The 22629-nt window shown below is 48.0% G+C and overlaps 3 protein-coding genes and 1 long non-coding RNA gene across 6 annotated transcripts in view; all 4 read right to left on the bottom strand.

Annotated features, from left to right (window-relative positions):
• LOC120906110 overlaps positions 1-749 on the bottom strand; it is a 33664-nt gene extending 32915 nt beyond the window's left edge. For both annotated transcript variants that reach the window (XM_040317563.1, XM_040317571.1), the window contains exon 1: positions 185-749. In XM_040317563.1, coding sequence (XP_040173497.1) covers positions 185-737 — 553 coding nt within the window. In that variant the 5' untranslated portion in view covers positions 738-749. The remainder of the gene's footprint in view (positions 1-184) is intronic.
• A 4913-nt stretch (positions 750-5662) lies between these two features.
• On the bottom strand, positions 5663-15395 carry LOC120908749 (zinc metalloproteinase-disintegrin-like EoMP06). The gene is made up of 4 exons (XM_040320081.1): positions 14439-15395; positions 8957-9281; positions 8674-8884; positions 5663-7692 (listed from the first exon to the last, which is right to left on the bottom strand). The coding sequence occupies exons 1-4, from the start codon at positions 14611-14613 to the stop codon at positions 5854-5856; spliced, it is 2550 nt and encodes an 849-aa protein (XP_040176015.1). The 5' UTR covers positions 14614-15395; the 3' UTR covers positions 5663-5853.
• Positions 15396-18792: 3397 nt separating this feature from the next.
• Positions 18793-22564, bottom strand: LOC120908752. Its single transcript, XR_005741166.1, has 2 exons — positions 22473-22564; positions 18793-19809 (listed from the first exon to the last, which is right to left on the bottom strand). It is a non-coding gene; the product is annotated as an uncharacterized LOC120908752 (long non-coding RNA).
• LOC120908750 (TAR DNA-binding protein 43-like) lies at positions 18882-22574 on the bottom strand. 2 transcript variants are annotated; one of them, XR_005741165.1, is made up of 2 exons: positions 19526-22525; positions 18882-19285 (listed from the first exon to the last, which is right to left on the bottom strand). XR_005741165.1 is itself a non-coding variant. In XM_040320082.1 (2 exons), the coding sequence occupies exon 2, from the start codon at positions 22045-22047 to the stop codon at positions 20338-20340; it is 1710 nt and encodes a 569-aa protein (XP_040176016.1). In that variant the 5' UTR covers positions 22048-22425; positions 22489-22574; the 3' UTR covers positions 19453-20337. The 2 variants fall into 2 exon arrangements, 1 of the variants encoding a protein (XP_040176016.1); XM_040320082.1 differs by lacking the exon at positions 18882-19285 and having other exon boundaries at positions 19453-22425; positions 22489-22574.
• Between the last annotated feature and the right edge of the window lie 55 nt (positions 22575-22629).

Raw genomic sequence — 22629 nt, 5'->3', positions numbered from 1 at the left:
GTCGCTCGAATACGAATACACACGCACACACCCATCCTTATCATTTACATCAGTGAGCGAATAGTACAACTACGACATTAACGATGATCATACGCTGTCGATCACACTCTCTAATATTAAAACATAAAAATAATTTGTGCAAGAAAGCAATCCAAAAAAGGGATAAATGTTGTGAGTCGTTTACCTGTGCCAAAATTCTCCTGCACCATTGCACGACCCGCAGACGCCACCGGCTGCCAATAGTGGTGATCCGGCTTGATCGACAGCGGCGTTGCTGCAGCCAGCGAAACGAGATGCAGCAACACCAAACCCACACAGCAGGCGCTGACCAGGGCGCTGCGCCGATGAACGATCTTTCGCTGGGGTGGGCTGTAGAGAAGCCCCCGTTTTCCCGTTTCCATGGCAATACCGTACGCCTGTGGGTTGATGCGCTGCGTTCGCTCGCTACGTTGCCGTAGATGGATGGTGCAGCATTTTCTTCGCTTCCTTCGGCGTTCATCTTCGTCGCCGGTCGGTCGCTGTTGCTGCTGCCCGGCCAGCGGCGGTCGTCGACATGGCTTAACGCTTAGCCCTACTTCCAGCTGTGCCTGCTTCGGGGTGCAGGGCGACTCGCTGTAACATGCCGCCGTTCGTCGACTGCTGCCCATGCGGCTGTACGCAGCGCGTACGCTGCATCGATCCGTATCCATTGTGTTTTCACGAAATTGCACCCACTGCACACAGACAGGCAGACGCATCCGGATCCGCACTACTATCACATCCGTTAGTCGAAGCCGTGTTAACAAAAACACGATGCAGATGACTTAATTCAGGGTCATCCCTGAATGTTGTACCGCTGCTTTCTTGGCGTGTTAATGCCCGATTGGTAAACACAGACACCAAGACACGCACACATAGGCACTGCACGTGGAACAAGCATTGCATTACTATACACAAACAGTATTCTGGAATAATCGTACTCTTTCGTTCGATGGAGGAAGTTCGTGTGTATGTGGGGTCAAAAGTTGACGGTTGATAATCGAAAGCAAGGCATCCGGTCGTCGCTCTAATACGAATACACACGCACACACCCATCCTTATCATTTACATCAGTAAGCGAATAGTACAACTACGACATTAACGATGATCATACGCTGTCGATCACCCGTTCTAATAGTAAAACATAAAAATAATTTGTGCAAGAAAGCAATCCAAAAAAGGGATAAATGTTGTGAGTCGTTTACCTGTGCCAAAATTCTCCTGCACCATTGCACGACCCGCAGACGCCACCGGCTGCCAATAGTGGTGATCCGGCTTGATCGACAGAGGCGTTGCTGCAGCCAGCGAAACGAGATGCAGCAACACCAAACCCACACAGCAGGCGCTGACCAGGGCGCTGCGTCGATGAACGATCTTTCGCTGGGGTGGGCTGTAGAGAAGCCCCCGTTTTCCCGTTTCCATGGCAATACCGTACGCCTGTGGGTTGATGCGCTGCGTTCGCTCGCTTCGTTGCCGTAGATGGATGGTGCAGCATTTTCTTCGCTTCCTTCGGCGTTCATCTTCGTCGCCGGTCGGTCGCTGTTGCTGCTGCCCGGCCAGCGGCGGTCGTCGACATGGCTTAACGCTTAGCCCTACTTCCAGCTGTGCCTGCTTCGGGGTGCAGGGCGACTCGCTGTAACATGCCGCCGTTCGTCGACTGCTGCCCATGCGGCTGTACGCAGCGCGTACGCTGCATCGATCCGTATCCATTGTGTTTTCACGAAATTGCACCCACTGCACACAGACAGGCAGACGCATCCGGATCCGCACTACTATCACATCCGTTTGTCGAACCCGTGTTAACAAAAACACGATGCAGATGACTTAATTCAGGGTCATCCCTGAATGTGGTGCCGCTGCTTTCTTGGCGTGTAAATGCCCGATTGGTAAACACAGACATCAACACACGCATACACACGCACTGCACGTGGAACACGCATTGCATTATTATACACAAACAGTATTCTGGAATAATCGTACTCTTTCGTTCGATGGAGGAAGTTCGTGTGTATGTGGGGTCAAAAGTTGACGGTTGATAATCGAAAGCAAGGCATCCGGTCGTCGCTCTAATACGAATACACACGCACACACCCATCCTTATCATTTACATCAGTAAGCGAATAGTACAACTACGACATTAACGATGATCATACGCTGTCGATCACACTCTCTAATATTAAAACATAAAAATAATTTGTGCAAGAAAGCAATCCAAAAAAGGGATAAATGTTGTGAGTCGTTTACCTGTGCCAAAATTCTCCTGCACCATTGCACGACCCGCAGACGCCACCGGCTGCCAATAGTGGTGATCCGGCTTGATCGACAGCGGCGTTGCTGCAGCCAGCGAAACGAGATGCAGCAACACCAAACCCACACAGCAGGCGCTGACCAGGGCGCTGCGCCGATGAACGATCTTTCGCTGGGGTGGGCTGTAGAGAAGCCCCCGTTTTCCCGTTTCCATAGCAATACCGTACGCCTGTGGGTTGATGCGCTGCGTTCGCTCGCTTCGTTGCCGTAGATGGATGGTGCAGCATTTTCTTCGCTTCCTTCGGCGTTCATCTTCGTCGCCGGTCGGTCGCTGTTGCTGCTGCCCGGCCAGCGGCGGTCGTCGACATGGCTTAACGCTTAGCCCTACTTCCAGCTGTGCCTGCTTCGGGGTGCAGGGCGACTCGCTGTAACATGCCGCCGTTCGTCGACTGCTGCCCATGCGGCTGTACGCAGCGCGTACGCTGCATCGATCCGTATCCATTGTGTTTTCACGAAATTGCACCCACTGCACACAGACAGGCAGACGCATCCGGATCCGCACTACTATTGCGCTACAACGAACTGCACAGCGGAAACGATTGCATTCTGCCGACCACGCACTTCTTCAAACACGGTTACCGTTGCACATCAGCAACCTTCTTTGCGCTTCTGCCCACAGAACAAACCACCACACACAAACACACAGGCGCGCGCTCGCGCAACTGTGCACACTGTGCGGTAAACAATGCGCTTCGGGGAGCTACGCAACTGCTACTATGAAGAGCTTTTCGTTTGAGGCGTTTCCGTGCACTGCTCCCGGTATTTGACACGCAACTGCTGGCTACTGCTGGCTCATGGGCTCGTGGAAGGAACAAAAAAAAATAGACCCACACTCACAGCACGCACGCACGAAACACTTTTACCACAAACATATCAGCGAACGCATTGCGTTAGCGCCAACGGAGATAGCACCGAGCGGGAGCGATTGTGAAAAAGACACTTCGATGTGAACAAACAACACCACTGCACTTGAGAGAACGGAAACAAAGGAGGCCGCACTGCAGCGTGAGCCCCTACAAACATGGGCAGGAAATAAAGCGACACACGGTTTGGACCAACAAAAAAAAACCCCGAAACGAGCTTGGGCCCCCGGCCAGCGGCAGAAGAATCGCGAGTCGAAACAAATAAAACACAACTACTCTTCACGCGAGTACTAGAACTTAGGGCGACGGCTTCCTAGAGAGCAAAATGTTGGAGGAAAGTACGCGCAGCTACACCCATCCGACCGTTCTGTTCCAGTTGGTGAAAAACAATAACAAAACAACTACTTCAGACGTTGTGGTCGTCCACTTGCGGCCAAAACGGTGATGCCCATAGTGCTTTATGGCCACGTAACAGGCGTTGCTGGTTGACAGGCTGAATTGCGAGCGAAAGAAAGGGAATGATTTTTTCATTTGGATCTCTGCAGACAGGGCTGATTTGTCGTTGTCTGTTCGGTTGTTGAATGTTTTGGAAAATAATTTTTTGATATTTTTTTTAATTCAAGGAGTAAAGGTTCAAAAAGGCCGTACTGATTATACATTTTGACGTTATTTTGTTCAAAAAATTATGACATTATTAATATGTAGAAACGCTTTAAGAGCGTTTCTACATACACTGAGAATGCAGCTGAGAAAATAACTGACAGCATGCTTTGACAGCGTCTGACAGCATTTTCGGTGAGAGAATTCTCCTCGGCATGCAAAGAACGATGGAGCTGAGAAAATATTGAATTGGCAGTTTATAGCGATCGATCAATTATAGTTTGCATTTTTGCTGTCTAATAATCGTAGATATATTATTAAAAAGTAAAAGAAACTTTTTTGACTTCATTTTAGCGATTAAAATGGATTGTTTCAACATCATTTCAAATGTCTCATCTCGGCGCTTTTCAGAGCTTCTACACACACCAGCGTGAGAAACCGGTTGTCAATTCTCTCACAGCCATCTCTCAGCTGCATTCTCCGAATGTATGTAGAAACGCTCTAAGGTAAATGATTTTAGAATCAGTTTAGATGATTTATGATATGCTTTTGGGTACAGCATCAGCTCTGCAATTGATTGGGAAATAGTTCCAGAATTGATGTAGGTTCGAGATCAAGGGCCGGTAAATGATCAGGCTCAGTTCTAGGAACAATACGAGATCAGCATTAGTTCAGGGTTAATGTTCAGGACCAGTTCCAGATCCGGTATGGGTTAAATATTAGTTCGACGAACAATAAGAGTTCAGTTACACTCTTGGTAGTGGTTATGTTTGTTGCATTTGTCCATAGTTCCACAGTGAACAAAACTACAAACTGTCAGTGTAAGCTATACATAGGCCGATGGATATTATGTGAGGGCCAGAGGACCTATGCAATGATAAATAGCTTGAATCTGAGGTAAAAATACATTTTAATTTTACTAAGCGTTACACTTGTTCTTCTTACCGTTCGGCTTGTCTTTCTTTTCTTTGTAGATCATCTTGCTGATCTACGTAGTATATCATTTCTTTTGTGGATCAACACCCTTGTAAGGGTTTTTAGAGCAATTCTCTATTATTTTATGCTTTTTAATAGGAAATCACGTTTTGTATAGTTCTAAAACAGTTTTTTCATTGCACCAAACTGCTGCCGAGTTAATTAACCAGTATGGTAGTAGAATTAGTTGCTGGGTCGGATGATGTAGCGTATCGGTTCCTGGATAGGTACAGAGTTGGGTTCCATTCCTGGACTGAAACTAGTCGAGAAAAAAAATGTTGGACCAAAAAAAGGTGAGAAATGATTTTAGTATCAGTTCCTAGATCGAAGTGCGGAGTTATGATATCCAGGGTCTAAATGAGTACAGGATTCAGCTCCTGCAATGGCTGCTTAGTACACAAATAGTCTTGCAGAAGATGGGGCACGGGTCAATAATAAGTGAGCCCGGATAAGATGATCCATATGCCATATGAACATGTAATAGTATATTCCATAAGTTCAAAATGACTAAATTAAATTTTCGTATGTCCTATATGGTTGTAAAGATGGGCAATGATAGCGGAATAGTCGAACATTTGGGTTAAATGTCTGCTTCAGGACCATTATGAGTTAAATGTCAGTTCCAAGAGCAATAAGAGTTCAGTTACACTCTTGAGAATAGTTCAGAATCAGTCTCTTTTGATATGAACTGAATCCGTAAATTGCCAGGGCAAACGGGAATTCAGTTGTTAGAAAAAACACTTAACCAGCACCCTGGAATTTATACATATCTTTACACTTAAAACAGAGTCATATAAACTAATAAAAAGAAACTTTAGTTAAACTCACCGTTCAACTTTTTCAAGGCACATCACTCAAACTCAAATTTTGTTGTTTCGGATAATAAAGAATTCGACAACTCTTAGTACCTTTGATGGTCCTGAACATTCCCTTATCAGATATGACTAGAAAGGATGGGTGTGTTCTTTTTATTGCCTTTAGTGTCTTACACATTAGTCTTATGGTTAAAAATGGGACGAAGACGACATTAAAAAGAGAGCTTCGATTATTGTTCGTTGGTAGTATTCGTTTGAGCAAACCGGAAGCCACGCTAAAACGGTCGCTGTCGATGGACAGGGACTGGTGGAAGTGGTGCATGCCGTTGAATGGTCGGAACGATCCGGTACTCGATCGTTAGTGGTGGCTCACGGCCATCTTGCTGGGATCGAGGCACCGCTAGCACGCGTACGCCCGATCCTGTTCCCAGCTGCTCCCAAGAAGATCCTCCACCGATCGGTCGGTACTGCTGATCGTCGCTAATGTCCCGGGTGGACGAATGGTACTTGGGTAGGGATATGTCGCGAGACGCAATTGGTGTAGCCGTTTTGATCGGTTCCCGCATACTAGTACCACGCACCCTGCACGGGCGGCCCCAGTGCCCCCGTCCCCAGTGTGACGGAGCGAAGCCACCGTTGCGAAAGCTTCGAATGCAGACGGCCACTAGCAAAAGCAACACCGTGCAGCCGAGCAGCGTGAGCACCGCAAACGTTAGCAAGTCACGCCAAAGCGCCGTCTCGGTAGAGGCTGGTCCACTGTCAAGCGATCCTCCAACGCCCTGATGCTCACAGTACGGCGGATCGTATCCTTGTTGGCAGTGGCAATGTCCTTCACTGTTGCACACCCCTCGTCCAAAGCAGCCGTGCGCACACACTTTACCTCCGATGCCCCACGCGTTCAATCGTTCGACACTTTCACACCGCTGTCTGTAACACATCCGCCCCTCGCCGCACGGTGACCCGTCCGGTACAAAGGCCGGATGGCGGCCCTGTCCCTCGCCCAGATCGACGTACGCCGAACGGCACAGCACGTGCCGCATCGTCTCATTGCCCTTCTGCACACTGTACCGCGAGTCACCATTGTATTCGCCCAGCTCGAGCTCCTCGTCCGCTTTGTGATGGTGGCAGAACAGCAGCCCACACTGCACATCCGCCGGCGCACACTTGCGGAAGCTCTCGGCCGGCCGGCCCTCGTACCCGCAGTTACCGTACTTGATGCCCTTCGCATTCGCCTCGTAGCACGCTTCGCTGGCCGCATGTCCCGAGGGTCCCCAGAGCGCCCTGCACTGGTCCGTTCGCGTCCGACACCGGCCCGCCATACAGTGTGCCTCCCCGCCGGCACACGGTTCCGTATCGCGCCGATGCACATCCGGCGGGCAGTACTCCGACCGCCCGGTACAGTACTCGGGCAGATCACATTCGCCCCGCTGCCCCCGGCACGGTACAGCCGGTTCCCGCAACTGGCACGTCTCCAGATCACAGCACTCGCCCGTCGCACACTGGGCACCTTCGCGCAACCGGCACGTCCGTGCGTCGCAGCACCGATTCTCGCAGGCCTCCTCCAGCCCACAGTCGCACTCCTCGCCCGACTCCACGAACCCATTGCCGCAGCTCTCGAACGCCAGGTGGGACGGGCGGTTCGAAAGGCAGTGATGCAGCCCCCGGCCGAGCGCTGTCGAAAGCTGCTGCAGACTGCAGTTACTCCAGTGCTGCAGCGTAAGGCCCGTCACCGTCCGCGTCATGATGCACTTCCGATCCGGACAGGCACAGTCGCCGTCCTCATCGTGCTCCATCGTGAAGCTGTGGCCCATCTCGTGGGCCAGCGTGCTCGCCTGTACGCCCACATCGTCCGTGTGCACGCGCACGATTGCACCTGAGCTGCGGTCCGAGCACATGCCGCCCACTTTGGCCTTGCCGATTACATTGTCCTTAAACTCGATCGTCGTCAGCAGCTGGGCATGATCGTGCGGATGATCGTGCAACAGTACGCTGGACCGGTAAGCCAGGAAGCTGTTGAGAGTTTCTTCTGCACGCGTCGACACGTTGATGCGGTCCGTATCCTTCCACACCACGACGTTTGTGAGAGCGATGTAGATGTTAAGTGGATTGTATAGCTGAGGGAGAAAAAGAGAAAGAGGGGAAGGGATAGTTAAAATCCGTAGCTCTAACATTTGGCTTGTTCCGTTTCTTCAAAATAATGTTTGAAGTTAGGGTAAATATAAACTACAATGTTTTGTGCATCTAGATCTGTTATCCCACTGACTCTGTAGGACTGAAACATACTCTTTATCCGAAATACAAATCTGAACAAAGCTCAAAGCAACCCATACATATTTATGCCACGTTTCAAACTTTGTGAATGTATTGTTTAATTGTATTAAATAATTTGTATAAAAATTCTAGCTAGAGTGCGCCAACATTATTTATTAGTTCCTAACTACTTAAGTGGCTTCTACATGAATGAGTCACGCCAATTTTTATCCTCGGAATAAGTACTGTATCGGTTCTTAAACTGGGACAGGGTAACGATCAGTTCCATGACTCTGAGATTGATTCAAGTTTAGATCGTTGTAGTGAAGTGTAGAATCTTCCAGGAATGGTATTGGTGCAGGATCCAGATTCCAGGAACGAAATTAGTTCGGTAGTAGTTCCAGAACCATTATCGGTTTTAGATGAGTTCCAGATTGATTAAGAATTAGTTCCAGTTCAGATTCTGGATTCTTGCTTAATTCCAGATGTGATTTCAAGATCTGTTCCAAGACCATTCCATGAGTTCGCGATCTGTTTCAGGATCAATATCAGTTCAGGATTAGTTTCACCGGTGTAGGTTATGGATCAATTCTAAGCCCAGTATGGATTTGGGATCCTCTTCCAGACCGTTCAGTAAATGATCCACTATCGATATGAGTTGGGAATCAATCGATGACTAATATCGATTCAAGTTTTCAGTTTAGTTTTCAGGATTCAGTACTATTTTTTATCAAATTGTACAAATTTGGTATACCATTTTCCTGAACTAGTATCTTCAAATACTGTTCTAACCGTTCCAAACGTAGCTATCATCTATTGCTTCCTTGGTACAGTCACATACTTACCATATTGATATGGTTAACGAGACTGGCACAGTAATGATACACCTGCCACATGTCCTGGTCCAGCTTTCGGAACAGCGAATTGTCGGCAACCAGCAGCAGCTCAACGTAGCTTGAGTGAGCGTTTGCCTGATACGGACCCTTGATCGTGCTGAGATGATTCCGTTTGGTACGCTGCCGTCCAACCAGCGGTCGGCGTTGCGGATCTTTCAGTCTGGTTACACAAAAAATTAAAAACAGTAAACAATGAAAATCTTTCAATAATTGCACACATTCCGCGCGTTACCTTGTTAGAAAATGAACCCCAGCGGTGGCATTGTACTCGATACGGAACGTTCCTTCCGGTAGGCGTACCGTCCCCCGGATCCGGCCATCACAGCTTACAAGCTCGGTGCTCGTTCGATCGTCGTTGTGTCGGGTGTGGGCTCGCGTTGCCTCCCGATAATACTGACAGTCGGTGCCGGCTGGTACCGGCCGACCGTGACTCTGGATCAGTGGCACAATGGTGACCTTGCCACCGTGGTTGTAGGTCAGTGTGGCAGTGTCCTGCTGCTGAGACGGTACCAGCAGAGGATAGATTGGATTAGCGACTCCTTCGCCGGCGCTGCTAGCTGGAAGAGGGTGGATGTGTGTAAGCAATTTGAAGGTAAATTAAAAACACACAGCTCAAGAAGACATTTCAAGTTTAATTGCAAGAGTTTAAGAATGTAATAAAAACCACCCTGTCGATTAAGCAGCTCACATACTCGTGTTTGAGTTGGTGGTTTGGGGAAGAAATGCTAACAAAAGGAGAAAGGAGTGGGGGAAAGTTTTACATGGAATGTAAGCTTTTATGATGCTGACATGTGTGCAAATTTAAAGCTCAGTTATTAAAATGGGCACACAATGAGAATTTTACTAATTTTAACAATTTAAAATCTGTTTTATGTAAAAAATCATATTTCAATAACCAGCTTTGCATAAATGAAGCTTCATTGTCCCTTAGTGCCACATGGCTGCCCCGTGCGTGACTAGCAGAAACTTGGTCGGTGCAATTTTCACATTTAGAAAACTGGAGCTGCCAAACTGTGAACCTTCGAGCCGGCACTATGTCACCGATAAAGTGGAGACTTAAGCCAACTGCTAGCAGCAAGACGAACAACAACAACACCAACAACAAGTAAAACCTCGAACTACGTTCTGAGCTCTTTGTTGTCTATTCGGTCGCCTGCAACGACGAGCCTGGAACGGTGTGGAAACAGCTTGCGTTCACCGCCTTTGCATCATCCGCCCCTTTCTCCGTGCGCACTGCGTGGCTAAAGTTTTATTGCAGTTTGATGATTGCGAATGCGAGCGCATCGAAGGGTCGGGTTTGGTGAGACAAGGGTGCTTCTCTCACGCTGAGAAGTGCGAGCGTCCATGAGATGGACTGCTCACTACACGTGCAACGTGAGCAGAGCGGGAGCGTGAGTTGAGCGACACTCATCGCACCGGGAGGGATTTTCTGATTCGCAATCAGCTGTTTTGCAACCGATGGAGGAGTCGTGGGTAGGGTAGAAAACGGACGAGACAAAGCAGATTGAATTACGTTCAAACTAACCGAAGAGAAAAAAGACACCCCGACGGCTCATAAAATCGACCAAAAAACAATCAAACCAAAAAGCGAATCCCCAATTGTGTATAAACAAATCGTTTTCTGAGACAGACTTTTGTTTTTTTTTGTTGCACCGTGTGTGTGTGTCTTGTCCACAGTTGTTTCACGCGCGTTAGCACAGTTAGCGTCAATGGTATGGAGACGCCAAGTGTTATGAATGCACTTCGATTGATTTGAGATTTGCCACGCGGGAGAGGATGGGTTGGGTGGTGCATTTAATGTTGTGCTACATTTTCGTTGCAGTTTAGGTCAGTTTTATTGCCCTGATGAAGGCACGCGAACGGGTAGAATTGACTTCTTTTTTTTTGGTTGCTGTCTGGCGTGGGCGAAGATTTGAAACGGGAGGTTCTATTTTTGGGCGTTTTTTTCAGTGACATGGCCGTTAAGTAGACTTTGTCTGGCAGAAATAGGATCTAAAAATAATGTTCATAAAATGTTTACATATGTTTTTTTATTCAGGAGTAACGGTCCAAAAAGGCCGTATTGCTTAAGTTTACATATGTTTAAAATGATTATAAATATTCTAAAAAACAAGATACGCATACAGGGTTTCCTACGATTTATTGGTTATTTACGATCAATTTTTGGTTGGTTCCCATATTTTTTGGTGAGTTCCTATGATTTTTTAGCTTTTTTGGTTCATTTGTATTAATATCCAATCGGACGATACCAATAAATTATCGTGGGAACGCACCAAAAAATCATGGAAACTGATCAATAAATCGTGGGAAACCCTGTAATGTAATGTAATGCACATGAAGTGTGAGATACTGAAGTTTTAAATTAAAATGTTCAATATAATTCATATAAGAATCGAATATTTGATTAAAAAATACAGTGCAAAGTAAACAAATTGCAATACATAATTTGTAAAACAACGTCAGTTTTAACTCATATTTCTGATTCTTCGTCTTCTTTTGGTTTCTTTGGTTAAACAAGCCTTAATATTTCAAGGAAGACCTTATGCTTCTTAATAATGTGTTCTACGTTTGGATAGAAGAGATGAAACTCTCATTGACTAACAATCTATATAGCAGTTTTCTAAATGGTCTTTTTCTAATTTTCTTAGTCATAGTTTGCCTTTGCTTCCCATCAGTATAAGCACTAACATGTTCACCAACTCTACTTGTCCGATGATTCAACCTGTCTAGGTCAGCAAACGCCTACACAGGCATCACACAGTCCACCCCACAGCATGGCTAGAATAGAATACGCAGAAAGATGTTACAAACAGTGCAGATCAACGCCAGATGCTCCGCCAGGACCTCCCCTCCCTTCATGGCTAGACCGAAGACGACCGAGAAAGACGTCCTGCCGTGTTGGCAAAGTTCAAGTTTCTCACCGGCTTTGTGTCCGCCGTACCGAAATTACTGTATGACGACTGTACGAAACTTTCTCTTTGCGTGCTTGTTCGTCAGAATCGCGTCTCATTACGCGCGCGAATCGGCTGGCCAAACGCCGTCCAGCCCAATCGTCATGTGCAGCACGTGCTTTTTCCGCCGCCTGCCTCGATCCCTTGTGCGCCTTTGACGGACGCTCACGTACTATCAAACCAATTCAGAACAAAAAAAAACCACACAACCCATATTTCACCCACTTATTCGCGCGCGCGCGCAACCAGCACAAACAGCAAAGTAGAAAAGAAAGACAGATCGTCCCTTAGCGAGAGCAGATAAAACAACAACAGCTGATCGTAAACCATTCGTGCTTGGGGAGAGAGCTTTGATTGCAGCGAAGTTTAGTGTTTGCATTATCAATATTGTTATTATCCTGCTGCTGCTGCTGCTGCTGGTGCTGCTGAGCGAACAAGTTGCGATGCGGGGAGCAAAGAACGAAAACACATTCCACGCTTCAGTTCTTTGCGGAGTCAATAAGTTCGGGCGAATGAATTTGTTGGTTGCTTTCGCGCAAATGAAGGCACCAGCACCAGCAGCTTGCCTGCTGTCCCTTGTCCCTTTAAGGGAGGGGTGGATACAACAACAATAACAACAAAAAAGCAGATTACTACTACACCAAATATCCCTGCGGTCGAAAGGACCGCTTTTGGGAGTGCAGCTGGTGACATTCAATGTGTTGGCAGGCAGGGCGTTGTGGAGTTAGCTTTACATTCCAAGCAGCAGATGGCCAACTGCTCCTTGCGGACTCGGTGTCGGTGGCGATGATGATAGGGTGAGTGTAAGCCCCCAGAGTTTTGGACGCTTTTTTTTGTTTTGTTTCAACTGCTGGAAACACTTTTCCCGAGAAAATGTGTCAATGGCAGCAACGGCAGCACGGGCCAGTAAGTTTTGCGTTCGAGTGTTGATGAAATGCAAACCCTCCCAGCGGAGGCGCCCGGTTGGCTGCCCGCAGCATAAGCGCTTCAAAGGGTGTGTGTGTGTGTTGCAGTCGAGTTTCAGTAATCGGTTTCGGTGTAAATCACCCATTGCGTGGATGGTACCGAGATGCCACGAGCCGGGGCAGGCCGTCGTCTGCAAACCATCAGCTGGCCACTTTAGGTGCTCTGTGCTCGAGCCGTACTTGAGATACGCCAAAGATGAAGATGGTTTTAATTTTAGCTGGCATCTTGTTCAAAGACAAACGTCCGTTAAAGGCGCATCAGATCAGAGAGAGGTGCTGTAAGAACGGTGCTGGTGTGTTTGTGTGAGTGAGTGTTCTTTCTTCCCTCCCATCGGCGTTATTACTCATCGGGAAGGCCTATATCGGGTGGTGTGGTGCACTTGTGTATGAAACGACAGCACAGCACCGGAAACGGTAGTAACCCCTCTTCCCCGCCCCACCACATCAGTGGCACTTCCGGTTCGAACGGCATCATTAGCATAATAAAATAAGGAGAACTCAACGGTACCGGTTTGAATGGCATCGTGTTTTGCTAGCTGGCCAGATAAAGATCGTTACTGTTTGTAAACGATCGATCACATATTGAAATAAAGCATAATTTACTTCGCATTTAATTGTACTTCGTGTACGTAACAAAAATTGAGATCAGTAAAGTACGATATGTGATATGTAATAGCATATTATGCACACGAATGTGCAAAACCTCATCGGCTCCAACTTGGAGTAAAAATAATTTTGAGATAAACTAGGATAAAGTAGGATTTTTTCGTTGAAAATGTATTTATTAGTTTAGTAGTAATAATATGTCGAAATATAATTAGATATATTATATATGGCCGTGCTGGCAGTAGAGTCGTCAACGCGTACGACTTAACAACATGCCCGTCATGGGTTCATGCCCCGAATGGACCGTGCCCCCATACTAGTGGTACAGGCAGACCTTGACCGACAACGGTTGTTGTGCCAAAAGAAGCCGAATATAATTTGATTTATTTGATTTTTTTTATTAGCACCACAATCATAGATAAGATAAGTAAATGGTCTATGAATAAAACCCTGATAATTATTTGTTTGTAGTTGTAGTGACCGTTTAAAATGCTCTTGAAAAAAATATTTATTTATATTATATTACTATGATTCGGGCTAGTAAAAAGCCGTCATACTAAAAATTAAATAAACAAATAAATTTGTTACAGCAAATCGAGCTACTTTTGAAACTTGTTTGTAAACGATGCCTATTGCCTTGGTTTCCAATGCAAGTATTTCTGTAGTATTCTTACTGTACGTTCTCTATCTATATATAGAACGGAACCCAATTAGATTCATTTATTTGTCTCTCAATCTCTATAACGCATCCCTTGCGCGATCGAGCCAAGAGCAATGTGCTGCATCCGTTTATGTTTAATCAGTTCCAAGGAACAAAATCAATAGGCTTTCTCGTTCCTTCCCAAACTGCCAAGAGGCAAGACGGAGCAAGCAAGCAAGCAGGTTGATGCTGTTCGTTCCCTGCGGTCGCCGTTGATAGTATTCGCAGTAAAGAGTTCTTGCCTTATCGCTAGCGGAAGCTCACACGCACCGCAAGCGACGCACCAACCCTCAAGACCAACATATAGCCCAACCCGACGACCCTCTCGGGTCTTTAATTCTATTACATCGCGGGAGATGTCGAGCCGGTTTTAATGAGCGTTTCTATGTTTGCACAAAAAATGAAGTAAACAAAAGCCGCGCTAATCGTAGCCAAGTCCGGTTTGATAAGAGCTGTAAACGACGCGGGGGGAAAGGAAAAATACGAACTTACCCTTGTGCGGTAGTACATTTCCATCGATGCCATCATCGTGTCGAAGGTGATGATGATGTGTTTGATGATTTTTTAATCCTTCCAATGGTATTGCCACTAACAGTAAGAGCAGTGACGCTATCGCTAACGATCGAACTAAAGCTAGCCTTCCCATTGCCCTCCTTGCGGTGGCCATATTGAATGGGGTATGCGGTGCAGGGATATGCAGTCGGCCGACTATCGGGCAACTATCACAGAAACTATCACGCGCTCGCGCTTCCTTGAGGCAGGATTTGGTTATACACGGCGTCTTCTCACGTGTACGGGTGTCGATTTCAGAACGGGCACAAGCACAAAATCGTGCTAAGGTCGCTTCATCCGAGCCGCTCGAGCAGTCCACGAGATGTCGAACGTCACTTTTGATTCGGCCATGGGATTGGATTGACCACCCGTACCCTCTAACGTCTTCCTCCCCAAACACTCCGGCTATGCTAAACCCTTCACATGGAAGCGTCCCTTTCGAGCGTCGCGTCGCGTGCACAAACTAACCCACTTAGCGTTTGCCCGCTTGGTGCGTGGTGTCGTCCACGGTTAACCAAACGGGCGGCACACCGATGCCAAAAATTGTATTTTCACCGGCCAACACTGACCGCGATTCTTTTAATAAACTGTCGCGCGAAAAGTGGCGGGTTCACTACTGTTGCTTCTACACGTTTCGCTCTTTGCGTGCTGGTGGGGTGGGGGAGTTTTCCACCTATGCTACCGTTTACACCATTTCACAGCACCGCTTTTGAGCGAATATGCTGCACTTCGCGTAATCTTAGAACGTTATACCCGGTCTTCTTGGATGAGAAAAGTACGCTCGGCGTGTGAGAGCGCTACTGGTGCCGCGTCCAGTTGCAGTAAGACTGAGCACGAGAACGGACGTGTCGGTCGGTGTCGGCCTGGATAGCAGACGACTGCGTCTGGTGTATCGCGACCCCCCGCGCTTACATATAGCCATGGGTGCTTTCGTGCCCTTTGTGAACCTTTTCACTGTTTGCAAGGATCGGTATCCCTTCGGAAACCCGAGGCATTAGCGAACAGCGCTCGCGACTGGATGCTCCATTCACACAGCTGTCCCCAAATCATGGGCACGGTCGGAGAGATGGCAGACCGTCGCGGCATGCAGTGAGCATAAGCTACAAGTGCTGGGAAAGATAAAAAACCTAAACTTGCTCGTCGCACACACATGTTGTGTCTTGCCCCGTCACATCCCTCCCACTTCATGATTTACTTCTAAAACATCACGCATTTGCTGCTGCTGCTGTTGCTGCTGCTGCTGCTGCGGTATACCCATACCGGGTAAGGCATCTCGGTCCTAAAATGGGGCGAATGAGCCACCGCCGGATGTCGAATCTGTCTCACGCTGCACACAAGGCACTTGTCTCGCAGGAACTCCCAGTCCCCCCCAGCCGAGTGTCGAGTGTGCCACATGTGCCGCATTGTGCCTAAGCCCTGCGTTTTCTGATCGTCGTTCGATGATCGATTTTGCAATGAGCAGGCGGAGAAGCAGCGGGCAGCCCGTCTATGGCGGTCTTTGATCGACGATTGCAACTGCAACAACTAATTAAATCGTTCTGTTTGCACATTTTGTTTTTTTTTTCATTTTATGCTACATAATGCGTGCGTTAGTTTATATTTTTAGACTAGATGAGTTTGCTACAGCAATGAAGGTAGAAGTAGTGAGAGTAGACGTATATTGAAAAGAATATCTATCTTCAACGCTCAACAACGTTGGTTGAGGTAGAACTACTAAACAGTATTCATTTAAGCTGGGCCTTACTAAATTTATGGTTTGTCTCACGATGTACAGAAGAGTAAAAAGACAGCCCTTAGTAATGTAAATTATTATGGTAAAATATTTTAAAACATTACATATAACACACATATCCAATTGCAAAGCTCAATATAAAACCAAGTGGTTAAAATTAGGTTAAAATTAACGTGTACTTTTGAGCTATAATAGCTGATTTCAAATATATAATTAATTTAAAAATAAACAGCTGTTCAATAATTTCAGAAAATATTCAAAACAATATTTATAGATGAATTTAAAAGAATAATTAAACGATTTCAAGGTTTCCGTAGTACAGTCATATGATGGCTAAACAATCAAGCCGCACACTCATATAAAAAACATTTTTCCATCCGTAGAGTATATTAAAAATGTTTTTTAATATAAGTGATCTTTTTTACGTTAAATTGTTACAAATTTTTGAAAAGATTCTTCAAAAATTGTAATTATTCAAGATGGGGTGAAACATACTTCTGAAAATACTCATAACATGACGTTTTTGAGGCTCTTTCTTTCGAGCACTATTATTTATGAGATTTTCCGTCGCCATCGGTTATTTTGTAAAAAGCTTTTACGTATTATTCTCTTATTTAAGTGTTATAAGCTGTTGGGTTTATGATTTTCAAATTATAGCAAAATGGCAATGTTTAAAGTATTATTATGTTTATTTTATTAAGAATAATTATCATATTATTTTTAAGTATTTTTCAATATTACAAAAAAAAACAGTATTTTTTTAATCAAAAACGGAAGACAAGTGCAACAAGTGCAATGTGTGACTTCTCGCCTGATGAAACATTCCATTTGTTAGATTGTAATTGTGCAATGAATCACGGTAATTTCTAGCTGCGCTGAGTCACATACTGGGAAATCATTTTCTTTTGTGTTTTATCATTGTGCAATTATCAATCAGTCGACAGTCATTAGTAAAGAGACAATATGAATATGGCACATTGAAGTCATCGAAGCCTTCGTAAACATTCTCTTTTTTCGATAGTAATGTTAATCATTTTTAAGAATAAATAAAAAAGTAAGCCTTTTTGGCCACCAATACAGACAACAAAGAAATCTCGTCTCGATGCGATGAAATAGATCCTAAATAAGCAAACTGCTCGATTTGAATTCTGCATCATACTACCTACCATACTACCGGTACGATTTAAATACTCTATAAATCGGGTCTGCTGCCGCATTAGCGAGTAAGACAGTAAAAGGGTAAAAGAAAACCCCCCCAACAACTAGAAAACCCTCGCAAACGAAGCTACTTTTAGAAGTCAATAAACTTGTCTGGCACCCCTTCTCCTCGCGCACTAAAGCCGCAGCAAACTTATCGCCACGAAAAGGGGGTGAAGAAGCGCACAAGTACTTCCCCGTACGCGATTTCTTAAAATGCACCAGAGCATCGTCTAACACAGCGAGGCACGCAGGCTCCTGCTTCCTGCGCCGTGTGCGAAGAGAAAGACAAGAACGAACGAATAAAATTACCACCACCGCAAACGACGATCCGCGCGCGTACTCGCGAGCAGGAAATGCAGTGTGCGAAGCTGCAATCAATCGCGAAACCACCCAAATCCACCCCCGACGGCGGCCGACCGACCGACCGTCACTAGGACAGCGTGGAAGGCGGGAGAGTCTTGCTTTCTTGCCACACTGGGCCGGTTGTTGGCTTCCTAACCTTGACTGGGTTTGCTTACGTACCTGCCCGTGTTCATGCCGCGTGTGTGTGTGTCGTCCTGTTCGTTGTCCGTTCGGATGCCGCGGGTATGTCTGCCGCGAGTAAACCTTCCCCGCTGAACCTACCGACCGACCGACCGACACACTCAGTCGGTGGGTGGTTCTTTGTTCGATTTCCGGTATCCAGGCGAAGCGAAACAACGGTCGGATAGCCCACACATTCCCCTTCTTTCCTGTGTATGTGTGTGTGTGTGTGACCGTTTGGGGGATCCTTTTTCGGGTCTCTGTCAAGAGTTCAATGGCTGGCCTGCGTGCTCGCGTCGGTTCTATCCCTCGGTGCGGTGGGATAGGTCAGTTCGTTCTTTGTCCTACTGGGAAAGCATCGCGAGCCATTTAACGAAAGGAATTAAACTCCCATACATACGTGCTACTGGGGTGGCAACCGGAAGCTTAGCTGCCAGGACGCAGGGATGAATTGATTACAGCGTTTCGGATACATTTCGGTGTCGTAAACCGGTGCGGTTGAATGTGGCTGAACTCTGTTGCTATCCTTTTGCCTGGCACGGTCGACACAATGACACCCATATAGAACACGCACGCGGCGAATGAACTCAAGCAGGGGCAATTCTTACAAGAAAGTAAACGTTTTCTTCAGCGCGTTCGAGTCGGTTCTACTGGCCAAGTACTTCTTTGACCGGGTGCGGGGTAGTAAACCCTTGTCCCTTTGTGTCTGTCGATCAACCAAACGCTAATGTAGAACATGACCTTGTGTCCCATCACAACGGCAGCATGCATGCACAGTTTTCGGACTGTCCTCGTTTCGTAAGGTCCTTAGTTACTATCATCAGCAAGTACACCGATTGATTGGATTGATCGTATTCATATCGTATTTATTAAACCGTTCATGACAGATTTACTTTTACATTCAATCATGTTTTGCATTGTTCTTTTTGTGTTTGTGTGAGTGTGTATCTTTCACACGCGCTCCCGAGACATACCATTTTAAAGCCTAACGACACGTATGCTTACTGCAGCTGTGCTTCACGTGTTCACAAGAAAGTAAAACAAAAAAAGATGGAAGGATGAGTCCGGCGAGTAGTAGATGCTTTACAACCCCGCGGGATTGCGCGTGGGATAAATTATGCTTTCGTGTACAGCAATCTGAAATTACCGGCCCCTAGTCTTAGGTAGGTGTTAGAGTTTTACATCTTTTCCCTGCCCCTCCTCAACCCTTTTCCCATTTTGCACAGATACACGCATGATCATGTTGATTATGCTACATATGCTGCAGTTCTACCCCTCATTAGTTGGCTGTCTGTCGGCAGGAACAGATACACGAGCAGCAGCAGCAGTTACGCTGTAATGCCAACGTTTTTAAATAAAAAAATAATAATAGAAAGATAATAATTGAAACCACGAGCCGCACATCATGGATTCAAACACCACACACATACACAACACACGTACACACACAATCACACTCACAAACGTTCAGAAAATGTATTGTCGTGTTAGCCATAAAAGTAATAAAATGTAAAATGTTCTAGCCGTTTATTTTGTTCTTACAAGAATGGTGCGCCCCGAGAGAGATACTCACGCGATACACCTGCCACGCGTATGTTATGCGGTTGTTGCGCATAGCAGCATCTGGCCGCCGGCGAGCTGTACACACACACACATCGTGGGGAGCTGCTACTATTGTTTCTGTTTTCTGTTTTGTTGTTGTTGTGGTTGTTGTAGTTGTTGTGTTAATGCCTCGCACGCAACACATTGCGATGCGCTGGCAGGTCGGTAGTTTGGTATGCTATGGTAAGAACAACGGGGCCGCGCAATTTAAATATGCCGAGCCGAATTTACTCGCAAAGCCACGAACCGAACATCCTTTGTTACACGATAATGAAAATAAAGTAAGTTTACTTTGAAAAAACGCTTACAAACACACACACGCGCTCGAAGGAGCGGCACACCAAACGGCACACATCCATCATGCACTCTCTACATACTATTCACGCTAAACTCACGTAGCACACATTCATCATCATCATCATCATCTAGCGACTCACATCCTCCATGTTCACACCCATCATATCCTTCCATACTATCCCTCTTACCCCCGGTCATATCTGATCTCGCATGCGCTTTCGTTCTTTCGCTCTCTCTCTCTCTCTCTTTCTCGCTCGTTCTCCCACTCTCTCTCTCTCTCTATCTCTCAATCTCGCTCAACCCACTACTTCGCTAGCATCCTCGTCACATCATCATCACCTTATGTCTACTTCGGCTGGATACATTGGGAGATCGAAGACACCGGGGAGGGGTGTTGTCTGCAGTCGCTGGATCGCTGGTAGCTGGGAGGGGTGGTGGTGCTTTGCTTTTGCAATATGCTAAGACTGTGTCGACTGTGTTCCCCGTTCACTGGCGGTTTGGATCGACGCGCCCGGCCGGTACTCCGGCTCCCGGTGCCCCATTGCCCGTGCCGTTCCAGGACAGATACTCCTGCTCGGACGCGCCCGGCCCGGGACCAGCCGCTCCACCCGGTCCCGGCGGTCCACCGGCAGGGCCGCCCGGTACGTTTGCGTTCGCCTGCCCGGGTGCTCCCGGACCGCCCGGTCCGCCCGGTCCGCCCGCACCCTGGGCCGTGTTGTGCATCTGGTTCCCGATCAGGCTCCACTGGCTCAGGGCGGCCGCGATTATAGCGGGATTGATTGGCATCTGGTAGAGATTCATGTTACCAGCCGCGGGTCCGCCGTGCGCACCGATCACGCCCGCACCATTACTCCCCGGACCGCCCGGTGCCGATCCGCCGGCACCGCCGCTTCCACTCAGATGGTTCCCCATCCCTGCGTGGTGCCCGCCGTGCAGGCCCCCACCGACGCCTCCCCCGCGCTGCCCGTTTGGGCCGCTCGAGTTGATCCCGAGTGCTTGCAGGTTCGGCATCGACTCGATATTGCTGTTGTTTTGCCGATTCTGGGCGGTGTATTCATTGTAGTTCCAGATCGGCTGCTGACTACAACCACCCCCGTTTCCCGACTGCATATTGTTGTATCCTCCCGGGCCTGCTCCTTCGCTGCCACCGCCGCTACCATGATGGTAGCTGCTGTTGGGCGCCGGCACGTGTGGGCCTACCGCGTGCCCACCGCCTCCTCCTCCCCCTCCCCCTCCCCCTCCTCCCCCGCCCCGATGGTAGTCGTTCGCTCCGCTACTGCCGCCAACGCCGCTCCCCCCTCCGCCGCGCCCGCGCTCATCGTAGTTGGAAAAATTTCCCCCCATCTGGCCCTTGCCGTGGTGCCGGCCGTGCTCCGGCCGGGGCGATGCCGTCGACACGTACACCGACGTACCCTTGATCAGGTGGTCCTCCCCGCACAGGCTCTGCGCCACGTGCGGATCGATGAACGTGACGAACGCGAACGCCCGGAACGGCTTCGGTATGAACACGTCCGTCACCTCGCCGTACTTGCTGAAGTAGTCCCGGATGTCGTCCGAGTTGATGTCCTCCGTCAGGCGGCCTAAAAATATCTTGCTTGGCATCTGGTGCTGCGTCTGGTCCTTGCTGCTCGGCACCTTCACGTCGCACCAGCGGCTGTCGATCAGGTGCCGCTTCGACAGTGCCTTCATCTGGCTCTCGAACCGGGCGAACCGGATAAAGCCGTACCCTTTGGACTGGCCCGTCTTCGAGTCCTTCTTGATCTGGACCACCAGCAGCTCGCCGAACGTTTCGAAGTACTCCCGCAAGCTCTCCTCGGTCGTCTTCCACGGCAGCCCCAGCACGATCAGGTCCGTCGTCGTGCGGTTCCGGCTCTCGATGCGCTTCGTCTTCGGCGTCGAGTTTTCCAGCTTATCGTCGCTCTTGCGCTTGTTCTCCTTCGGGAACACGCATATGTACACATGGTTGCCCCAGCCCGAGTCGGGCGAGAACGGGTGCAGCTTGTTGTCGTTCAGCCGCACGCCCCGGATCGCTTTGTTGTCCGGGTTGCGGTACTTCAGCCCGCAGGCACCGTAGAACTGGGCCTGCAGCGTCGATAGCAGCAGCGTGCCATCCTCCTCTAGCGGGATTTCGACCGCCTCGTCGCCTTCCTCTTCCACGACCAGCACCGTCCCGTTATATCCCAAATCCACCGCCATTCCTCCACCGCGGCTTGTCACTCACCCCGGGCGCGTCTGCCTGTGTGCGTGTGTGCCTGCGTCGTGTGCCTGCGTGCGTGCGTGCGTTCGTACGTACGGGCGGGGGGTGCAACCGATGCCACTAAAACTCACTGTTTGCTACTATATCCGATGGGGGGCATACTATTGGTGCGTTATCCGATGGGAATCGCGTGCACGTAATGCGGGCCGGGCGAATTTTCTTCTACAGTCTGCTAGCCGCTTGCGGTAGACCAGGATTACCTCTACCCCCACACTTCCGTCTCGTTTGCTCACGCACTTCCGTTCGCTCGCTCATTCGCTCGTCCACACTCTCGATCACTCTTCGCTCTCGCTCGCAACCAGTTCAGATCATTCAATCTATAAAGTATTCTATTATATAGGCTTTTAACGCGAGAAATTCCTACCGTTGTTTATTAATACCAATTTTTTAGCAGAGAAGATGAAAACAACAGCCATGACAGCACCGTCGTTACACGCCTTGACAGCGGGGCGTTACTGCGTTTCACCGCGGGCGTTACGGGATGTTACGCGTCATCTTTTTTGACAGCGACACGCACTGAC

This window comes from Anopheles arabiensis, chromosome 2, assembly GCF_016920715.1.
Source record: "Anopheles arabiensis isolate DONGOLA chromosome 2, AaraD3, whole genome shotgun sequence".
Lineage (NCBI taxonomy): Eukaryota > Metazoa > Arthropoda > Insecta > Diptera > Culicidae > Anopheles > Anopheles arabiensis.
This window is presented reverse-complemented; position numbering and strand designations above follow the sequence as displayed.